Raw genomic sequence first — 10833 nt, forward strand, 5'->3', positions numbered from 1 at the left:
ATTAATATAATTTAGTCAAGTTAAATTGTACGATGAAAAAGCTTTTGAATTAATCTCCATCAAATTCATTTTAGTATTTGAACAGGGGTGAGTAGACTCAGAGGCTCCTTAAAAAACAACAAATCACACGGTTCAATTTTCAATAATATCTTGATACACTTTAATGTTGAAATGGTGTGACGCCGCCTGGCTTTTGTTTTACAAACAGTACACACACACGCGAGTCAATAATACCATAAACGTACAGAATATACAGTCTATTGTTATTAGCACCTCTAGACACTGTTCTTCTCTTTTAGTATTTTTTTTTTTTATATTAGGTCTCTGTACACCCTATGACATACTCTAGTGTGTACAGCAGAGGTGGGGAGCCATTAAGTCCAAGTGAATTACCTTTGGAGGTTTTTGATACAGATGGATTTTTTTTTGTCATATTTGCATTGTGGGCTGTAGGTTCCCCACCCCTTGCGCTACAAGATAGAAAGTCAGCAAATAACAGTGCACATGGTGGTCGAGGGATATACTCAATGTGTGCTTAAAGGAGACGTAACATGAAAAAGCGCCGGCCAATACATCAAGTGGAACATTGCGACTTTAGTTTTGCAGGGACGGAACTCCATCATAAAGCTAGCATCCCTGTACAGTCATTCAGTGGCTTGCTGATTAAGTGCTGCCTCCACAAATGAAAAGCCAATCCCCCTTTTTTATTTTTTATTTTGGAAGGCTTGTTTTCTGGACTTTTTTATTTTTTTTAGGAAAAATAGCAGCTGGCCTGGTTGCAATGCCTTTGGTCCACGTTAAATCCTCTTTAGCCTTTGGGCATTTGACAATGGAAAATTAGAGACTTTTATAAAAATTCTATGGTAAAAATAAAATCAAACCATAATATGTCTCCTTTAAGCTTTGGGAAAGTTAACATGAATATAAAGATTATTTAAAGTGCTCAGTAAGCCCTCGTGTGCAAAATAAGCAAGGGCTGGTAGAAAATCTCCTTTGAGACAGCCTTCATTTAAGAACAAGGGCAAGTCCCTCTTAAACTTTTTGGCTGAAGGAGAATGGTGCTTAATCGAAAGACATAAAAGCATACCTGTCAGGAATCCAGTTTGAGTCCTCCACAAGGCTGTGCAAAAAAAAGTTCCTTCTCCTTTTTTACTGCCACTTAGCGTGATAACATCACATTAACATCTGACACCTAAAAAAAATAGATATGGTCGTATATACTGGACTGTACATGATGTCAGGACAGGTTACACTTGCTTTAAAAGCAGCCGTATATACATTAAAGTCTCTATGTCATGTAATACAATCAAGACATTTTATGATGATTAAACTAAATTTGGTATATTGAAAAAACAAAAAAGAAAATTAAACCAACAGAAATAACTCATTTTCATTTACCGTATTTCCTTCTGTAATGGCCACACAAAGTACCAAGTATTGCACAACATTTTTTTATGCTTGATTATAATATAAAATATTCTTAGAAATATTATGATTACAAAAGTCTTAAATTTTGTTTTTACCAAGTACTGTATGTTAAAAAAGGGATTCCACAGAGAAATAATCTTCGCTGGGGTTGAAAAGGGCAATTAACTGAGATGATGCATCAATTTGAGTGAAGGCCACAATTAAAGGAAATATGGTATGACAGCATAAAACATATTAATCATTTAGATTCTTTCTGGTCTTCATTTAAAAAAAAAAAAGATCATTTTGTATATATTCTCTAGGGAGGAATATACACATTTCTAACCATGTCCAAATCAAACAAAATTCACCAAATTGGACAATAAAGTGCTTGCTATTATCATTCATTCATCTCTAAATTTCACACATCATACGTATAACACCAAAAGGGGTCGGACCTTATTTTATGTCACTTAAAAAAAAGAATCAGTTTAAAAAAAAAATACCTAAAAATAAAGTGAGTTATATTGCTAATGTATTTTAAGAGATGATACAACATCATCATATCAATATTTTGTCCTACATATGCAGGTATAATTAGGACGGATTCAGTAGCTGTCAACTTTGATTTGGAGGAACGATATCGCAGTGGACCCTTGAGTACAAAAGCAGCAAATCACGAAAGAAAAAAAAAAAAATCTAATAGTGTATTGTTCCTATTTGATCATTTGTAATAAATCAAAACAGAAATTATATTAAAAAATACATCATAATTGCCAGCAAAAACCGGACTAATAATAATGTCAATGCTTGATGAACAGGATTAAAATATGGACCTGGCCGTATGTGGGTCAACTTTGCCCGCCCTGCTTTCATCCATCAACAAAATCTAGCAAGTATACTTCCTTTACCACCATAAATTGCGTGCTTGCACGCATGGACAGTTCTAAAAATGGAAAAAGTTAGAAGAGAACAATTCCGTTACATCATTAAATGTAAAGCGTGAGGCAGATTACAAACGCTATGATGTGATGTAAGCGATTTCATTTGGTTAATGTGTGTAGACACACGCACACAATTCTCCCAAAACATTTTGAGATATTGGACTTTCTGTGGCAAATGTGTAAAAAAACGATTTGCAAATTTACTGTATTTTAGGTTCCTACTGAAAATCCACACAGAAGTCCAATATCCCAAATGTGAATAGTATATATTCTCCAACACACGTCAGCTTTTAATTATTATTGCTGCGTTGCACCAGAAAACCACTTGCTGCCGCTACATGTGGGCGGAGTTTGAATAATCCAACTTTTCTTGCTACAATCGCTGCGTTTTGTGCAAGGCTCCGGGAAAAGAAGAATCGCTGGTCCCCGAATGAAACCAGCTTTCCAAATGTAGTTGTATGAAAGAACTTGGACTACTTTAGTTTTGCCAAGTGGCAGTGTTAGTGAAGTGCAAAAAGCTCCCAAACAAAAATCAAAAAGTGACCTTTCAATACTTCAGACGTTCATCCTACCGCCAGAGAAGAGGGCAGATGGTGGAAGAGGGGGTAGATGCGTGGGAGGAGATAGCGCCCCCTTGGGACGAACCAAGGGAGGCTGCGCGGCGCCGGTCGGCGGCTGCTCAAGCGGCTGGCTGACCCGGAAGCACTTCTCCCGGTGCGCCTTGAGCATGTTGGAGAATCGGAAACGCTGGCCGCATACCTCGCACGGGTAAGGCTTCTCGCCCGTGTGCGTGCGGCGGTGGCGCTTCATATTGGGCCGGCTGGTGAAGCTCTTCCCGCAAATCTCGCAAATGTACGGCTTCTCTCCTATTGACGGTGAGACAAAAATGAGATTGGAGGGAAAACACACATCCATGTGGCTTCACTGAACTCACCAGTGTGTGTTTTCATGTGTTCATCAAAGTACTGCTTCATGTTAAAGTCCTTCCCACACCACTGGCACATGAACTGCTTATGTCCGATGTGGATGCTCATATGCGAGCGCAGCTGGTATTTATACTGGAAGCGGTCGCTGCAGTTCTGGTAGTGGAAAACAAAGCCCACATTATTGTTTTTTTAAATACCGTTTTTTTCCATGTATAATGCGCAAAATTTAACTCATTTATTGTCCTAGAATCTGGGGTGCGCATTATACATGGGTACAAAAAAATATATATATATTTTTTTAATCCGGATATGATACAGAGGCCGCCATTACAGATGCGCTTTCTTCAAGTTTGTGGTAAAGGAGCTCAAACCTCACACTTGAAGGGCTTCTCTCCAGAATGCTGCAACGAGTGCACCTTCAGGGACATGCTGCGCTTGAAGGACTTCCCGCACGTCTCGCAGGTGAACGGCATGTCCTTCGTATGAGCTGCACACAAATCAATTTTTTAAAAATCCCATGTTTTTTAATAGTAATACAGCTATGGAATATTTGTAGAATCAATACTACCATGTATGACTTTGCACGTGTGTGGCTTTACCACTCACCGACCATGTGCTTGCGGACGTGCGCCATGGTGTAGAACTTCTTATCGCAGATCTCGCAGGAGAACTTCTTCTCGGCGTAACCGTGGACCACCTTGTTATGCTCGTGCAACGACCACAGTTTCTTGAAGGCCTTCCCGCAAGCCACGCACTACCCAGAATAGAGGGAGAGCTTTAAGAGTGGATTCAAATCCAGGTTCATCCCAGGTTCCAAATACTACCTGGATACTCTTCTCGCAGTCGGTCTGTTGATGCAGCAGCATCTCGCTTTCTAGTAGGAACCTCTTGCCGCAGCTGACGCAGGCGTGTGCGCGGCTGTGCGTGGCGCTGGTGTGTTTCTCCAAGTACCAGCGATTGTTGAAGACACGTGGACACTTCTTACAAGAGAACTGCTGCCTCTCCTCCAGTTTCGCCTTGGGGCCGGCGCTCTCTGCGTCATGCCGGTGAGCCAATGTCACTGCCAGGGCCAGCTCCCTGCGGGAACCACCTGACTCAGCTTCCGCGGCTGGAACGTCAACGTCCTGTTCATCCTCATCTTCTTCAGTCGTCTGCCCTAACTTGTCTGTTTCATTCTTCAGGTCATCCTCAGAGTCCCTCCCGTTGCAATCGCAGAACACTTTGGCCTCGTTGTCGCCTTCAGTGCCCTTGGAAACATTGAGCGTCTGGTTGTTGAGATTGACTTCCACGATGATTTGATCTTTGTTGAAGGTTGCGTGAGGATCCGATATCTTGGACTCCTCGTCGCCACCGCGTTCTTGTTTGATGTCCCGATAAAGCTGCCCGAACGCAGTACCGTATTCGTCCTGGTCGTCCATGTCGGCGCCCGGCAGCGAGCGGCTGCCGATGAGTTGGCGGCAGGAGGCGGCGATGTCGCTCATCTGCAGCAAGGTGGCGGCGTTGAGCACGTCGCCGACCGTCCGGCTGCTCACCAAAAGCTTGGAGGTGTAGATGAAGTTGAGAACCTGCTGCAGGCCCTGAGACGTCAGTGCGTCCAGCGAGAGGTCCACGCGCCGTAGCTGCTTGCTTCGGGCGAACAGCGAGTGGAAGAAGGGGCTGTAGGCGGCCAGAACGCCCTTGTGGGCCGGGAAGGTGCTGTGGTGGCGCACCAGCACGATGTCCACGTCGCACAGGTCGGGCTGGAAGAGGCGTTGCTCATTCAGCCGATCCATCAAGCAGGTGAAGTGAAGGGCCACATCCTCCACCAGAGAGAACTCAGCAGAGGGAAAGTCGGTGGTCTTCTCCACTATGAGCTGAAGAGGGGAACTTATTAGTGTTCACTCCCAAAAAGATTTTTGAGAAGATCAACTGGCATCATCTAGTGCTAGTCACTCATATTTTTGCTCGTAAACTAATACAAAAATATACACAGTGTATGGAGAGGGAAGAAAATCTTAAATCGGGCTACTCGTTCTCTTCACTTGACCTTCGAGACAATCTTAGGCGTGTTCCTTTCATAAATCGTCGACGGGATAGTTTCATCGCTAATTGTTCCCGCAGAGCATGTTTTGTCTCGTGAATAATTTGCGTTTCCTCTGGGACGCCGTGGTCCTGCCGAGCAATGGAAGACATCTAATGGAGCCAAGGGGATCGTCGTGAATGCCAATCAGCCACTCTTCGCAGACATTTGCTTTTTCCTGTGTGTGTTTTTAATAAACATCCTCATATACTGCGAGTGTGTATCCTTGCTCGTATCCCATCGGATGGAAACCTTAGCCGCCCTGTGCTAAAACAGACGCCCACCTCGCGAGGATTTGCACAGAGCGCTGACTGTTGCACCTTCTGATTGTGCAGCGTAGACATACAGAGCTGTAAACAGACACGACTGGGGGAAAAATAGATCTACATTACCGTTCATCATGAGGGTCATGACCCACCTACTACCGAGACCAAATAGAAAAAACTTTCGTTCTTGCTTTAATTTCAAATGTAAATAAAAACAAGTTTTATGATTACAAGTAATAATCTAAAGTTATTCAATGTAAGTCAAAATCACAAGACTGAAATCAAAATAGTATTAAGTTATTTAGTAAAGCCACTTTTAATTTTGCTTGTACATTACTGTGACAATGCAGCTTAAATTCTCTCTTCAAGATCGATAGAAACATTTTTTTTTTTTTTGTCATTGTTCAGCCGGGAACACACATTTGCATTTAAGGGGACTGACCTTGAAAAAGGGGTCTCTTTGAAAAATTCAATTAGAGGGCTGTTAGATTAATTCATAGTTTGAAGCTGCTAAATTGGAAAGTTGGAGTGGAGCTGAGATGGGGTTATCTCTCATAACACCGGCTCTCTACAGACATTGCTCAAGGGCACAGCGCCGGGGCCTTAATCAGATCAAATGAAAGTTACACCACTAGCCCTTATTGTCGTCGTCATCTTCACCCCGGACTAAAATGCAACGACGCAGTATAAAACTGCATCTGTCTACGTGTCGTTTTAAAATCATCAGTAACTTTCTTTTAAAGTCGAGTAATCAGTAAAGTTCAAGGTTACCGTGGCAACATTTAGATCTGAGAGCGATTTCCCAAATCCATTAACATACTTGAAACAATCAAAAGATGAATAAACTCGCTAATGGCTAAAATGTCAGCACTTAAACAATGGCGGACACTCGTGAAACAGAAATAAGACAAGTGGGAGACGCTAACGAGTCAGCATGTCCTCTCTCTCCCCCAATCAAATTTACTACTGTGTGAAAAAGCCTGCATCTCCTCAGAGTGTCAAGCATGTGTAAATCTTTCCCAAGTTGCACAATGCATGTTACTCGGCCGCAACTACCGCTGCGCATACCTCGCATCACGGGAGATTTAAAAGCGAGGCGTTGACTCCCGTACAACGAAAAGAATGTCTGATGAGACCAGAGGAACCTTTTTTTTTTTTATATATAGTTTTATTTAAACCATTTAGATGCAATTCAATTACAAATAAAAGTTGAGTTATTTGAAATATGCAAGTAAAAATATATCAAAATAATCTGGATTGGTCATTTTAAGGAAATACTATAATCAAATGCCTTTTTATTTAAACCATTTAAATACAATTCAATTACAAAAAAAAGTTGAGTTATTCGAAGTATGAAGGAAAAATATATAAAAATAATTTTAATTGCTCATCTTAAGGAAATACTATAATCAAATGCCTTTTTGTACTTCGAGGGTAAAAATGGGTCGAGGACAGGTCAACCAACAGGAAGTGACTGACACTCAGACCAAGAGGAGCTCGCGCTGGTGTCACTTCTCATCTCGCTCACAAGCCGGGAGATGCTAGCAGGACCCAAACGTATCATCACTGAATGATTCGTGACAAGGCTTGAATACGCAACAAATGCAGCTCAAACAATCTTTAAGAAATCTAAATCTTTTTTTTCTTCTACATGTTGCAGTATTTTATTACCACACAGATTTGAAAGTCAAACCTCAACTCATAAGAGTCATGTGGTATAAGTTACCCAATCATTCCAAAAGGAGCTCCACCTCCTCAAATTCAATCAGGCCCGGCGCTGACCTTGAAGCGTTGGGCAGCGTATCATCCACCCAGGAGCCCTCAAACGCATCCCTAAAAGACGACATATGCGATGACGCTGCAGATGAAAACAGATGACGAGGATGGAACCAAATGTGGCCGAGCTGGGCTTTTAACAAGGCCCGCAGTGCTCTTTACGGGCGCATCATAAAAACATGCTAATAAAAGTCAATGTTGCGGATTCGCCGCCAAGGTCACGGCGGTCGGACGCACGACAGAAAGCAATGGTCGTGACAAGGAGGTTTATTAGACGATAAGGTCGAAAGGGACGAGAAAAATCAGAGACTAACTGAAACGGAATGCGCTCATAAGAATTCAGTGGGGATTTGGAAAAAAAAACTATTGAGTTGATCATTTAGCATATTTCTGGATTGTTTGGAGGGAAAATGAAAATAGTTTTATGAGAATATGCTAGGATGTGTATTGATAGATTTTTTTTCTTTTTACTGTAAATAGTCCAATTAAGAACCATAATAAGAAAAATAGAAGTTATTATGTGGAGTGAGAAATTTGGTCCAAAACATTATCTTCCATATTATTCAGCTATCTCTGGAAAAACAAAACATTGTTGTTCAGATAAATTATATGAAAAGGGGAGAATAGAATATAGATGAGATTCTAGTGGAATTTGCAGCAGAAGCACAAGGATGGGTGGCTCGCTTTCATTTTATTCCCCGCTGCCTCTTAGTTTCTTTTCCCACTGCAATGCTAACATTAATAAAGACAATATTATCTCCTCTAATCCCACACATCTCATCACCTGATCCAGCAGTTTTGGGAGCATCCAAATCCCTTCCCTGATACACCTGCCTGGCTTCCATCACCAGATGTGAATACGTTTCCATCTAAATGTAAATTCCCGCACAGGTGAAGAGCCAATCTACAAGTGATGAGCGTTTAGCCGAGCATGAAATTAGGATGCACAAACACAAAGATTTGATTTTAGATTGCCCTGGAGGACATTTGGGTAAAGGTTTTCGGTGCAAAGAGTCTGAGTGTGTTTGTTGCCCGGTCAGAATTCACACCGCGATGAGTGCCAGGAAGTTTGCGTCTGGGCCAACGAGCTGAGAAAGGAAGCGCTGACTCAGGAAGGCCGGCCAAGGGAGAGGGCAATGGCGCTGGCATCTCGTACACTCAACTATGCCTCGGACAGAGCAGTGTTGCCATTCCATGACATTGGGCAAAAAAAAAAAAAATGTCGGAAAACGCTAATTGATTGCTAACAGAATAATTTCTACATGGAACATATTTTCCCCAATTCCTAATTTTCCATGATCATTACAAAAAACTCCTAAAAAAAAGACTTCTAACAATATTATGCAATATCAGTTCTTTAAATAGAATTATCCTTTTAATTGCAACTGGTTGTGAGATATAGTTTTTTTTTTTTTTTTTAGGTTATTGCAGCTGTACCTAATAAAGTGACATGGCTTGTTTGCTTTAACAAGGTCTATTTGAGACAAAAAAAAAAAAAAAAGAGCTCTGTGACGCTGAGCGGCAAGCAGGTGCAGACATGGCCAGAGGCCATCAGCAGGGAGGATTCTGTGATAAGTTCATTATACCTTTCATAGCTGGATACAAAGAGACGAGAGGCTAACACTAGACTGCAAAGAGCTTCTTATCATAGGAATCTCTCTGCTGTGTGTGTGTGTGTTGCTGTTGATGAGAAGGTCAGAGAGGACAAAAGACTAGAGGAGGTAGAGAGAGAGGAGAGCATCAGCTTTCTATAGCTGCAACCAATCGATGGAGGGAAGAAAAAAAAACAAAGGACTATTTGGGAATGCGCTTATTTTCTCCTCTGCTCAAGTGTTTGATGAGAATCTTGCTGACCAATCAAGTCGGACCAATTAAGATACCATTACTTTTAGCAGCATCATGGGAAAGGGAGATGCAGGAAATTGGAATGACATTGCCCCACTGCTTACAATTGGCCACCAGTAACTGTGTTCTGGTTGTGACGCAATAGGTTAGTTGCTGTCATTTGAGGGCATAGCTGGGTGTCATTTGCATAAATGTGATAGCCAACATTGGTGTTCTTCAACATTTGGTAATTTATACAAAAGGGGTCCAAGGATTGACCCTTGAGGGATCCCAAAGGTCATGGCCATTTGATCAAATTCAAAATTTTACAGCAAACTTTACAGCCATGGCGTCCCAGTGGCTCAGACTCAATGTCTACTGTTCTTAATCTCTGGGGCATAAATTAACAGCACGGTTTCCACGACGAACGGACTCCCGACTGCCGAGCAGAATCTGTTGCTGGGCTTTGGAATGGCTGCACTTTTCATGAGACAGACAATTCCCCTTGCTTGGCACCAGGAGATAACGAAAGACTACACGAGTCGAGGGCGGTCAGGAATGCTGTGAATAGGCAGTTACATAAAAACCTAGAGGATGGAGACAAGAGGTGACAATGCTAAGTGAAACAAAACAGCCCCAGAAAATCCTCACAACTTCTAACATTAAAAGGCCAGCTATAAGTTTAAGACCATAATAGAGTTGTCAGACTTTGGTAAAGTTAGTCATGGCCAATATGAGACATTCATAAAGAGAAAAAATGACTAGAATAATATCAATGTAATTTTTGGAAATTGACAGAATGCCATACGATGTCACATAAATGCAATTATTTTTGTTAACCTGCTTAATAAATCTCAAAGTGGTCAAATCAGAAAACACCAGGGCTCACCCCAAGTGACCTGACCCAGATATTAACCCAAGCCTCCAGATGTGAATGCACTGGCTAGGATTACTGTACTCCAGCAGCACTGCTGTATTAAGATCCACCACATGCTTTCCTAATGGGGCATCCCCAAATGACCCCGGAGAAAGTCAAGCACTGTTGTAGAACTGGACTTGCACTTTCAGTCTGGCACAAACGTCCTCACTTTTCCCTCCCTTTTGCAAAATGCAGCCATTGCGTTCCTCTAACTTGTTCCACAAACTTCCACGCCCAAAAACAAAAATAACAAGTAATAGAAAACCTCCTATCTTAATGCACAAATTGAAAAAAAAATATTAAACAAAATGTGACGCTGCTGTGTGTGAGTGAGAAAGCCTACCATTTTGATCTTGCAGCGGCCAGAGGCTCCAAGGAGTCCCGCAATAACTCCTCTTGCGCCAGTTTCCACTCCGCCATGAACCCAGCCTGCAAAAAGCGTAGATCTGTCACATTTTGGAGCGGTTTTTTTTTTGTGTGTGCAGCCCGTGGACCTCCTCCGTGCTCCCTGTAGCAAGCGAGCAGATAGAGCAAAAATTTTCTACAGAGGCTGCTGCTTTTTTTTTTTTTTTTTTGCAAGAGGAATTGTTTTTTTGATTGGAGCTCAGGGATCATATGGGCGCTTTTCTTTTTTTGGGCTTTTAAAGGGACACGGCGCCGTTTTAAATGCGTTGGACGTGGTGAGATGCGGTGGCGCGCCTTTACGCGTACA

At 42.0% G+C, this 10833-nt stretch overlaps 1 protein-coding gene across 1 annotated transcript; it reads right to left on the reverse strand.

Annotated features, from left to right (window-relative positions):
* Positions 1-131: 131 nt before the first annotated feature.
* Positions 132-10689, reverse strand: zbtb47b (zinc finger and BTB domain containing 47b). The gene is made up of 6 exons (XM_061265942.1): positions 10465-10689; positions 4102-5130; positions 3884-4031; positions 3649-3764; positions 3286-3430; positions 132-3217 (listed from the first exon to the last, which is right to left on the reverse strand). Exons 1-6 carry the CDS (start codon positions 10465-10467, stop codon positions 2907-2909), a joined length of 1752 nt encoding a protein of 583 aa, XP_061121926.1. The 5' UTR covers positions 10468-10689; the 3' UTR covers positions 132-2906.
* Between the last annotated feature and the right edge of the window lie 144 nt (positions 10690-10833).

The sequence above is a fragment of the Syngnathus typhle genome, linkage group LG19 (genome assembly GCF_033458585.1).
Source record: "Syngnathus typhle isolate RoL2023-S1 ecotype Sweden linkage group LG19, RoL_Styp_1.0, whole genome shotgun sequence".
NCBI classification, from domain to species: domain Eukaryota; kingdom Metazoa; phylum Chordata; class Actinopteri; order Syngnathiformes; family Syngnathidae; genus Syngnathus; species Syngnathus typhle.

Coding starts and splice junctions, on each gene's coding strand:
- zbtb47b (XM_061265942.1), bottom strand. Junction 4,032..4,101: donor ACTGCGAGAAGAGTATCCAG/GTAGTATTTGGA, acceptor TATTCTGGGTAG/TGCGTGGCTTGCGGGAAGGC. Junction 3,218..3,285: donor ACACATGAAAACACACACTG/GTGAGTTCAGTG, acceptor CACCGTCAATAG/GAGAGAAGCCGTACATTTGC.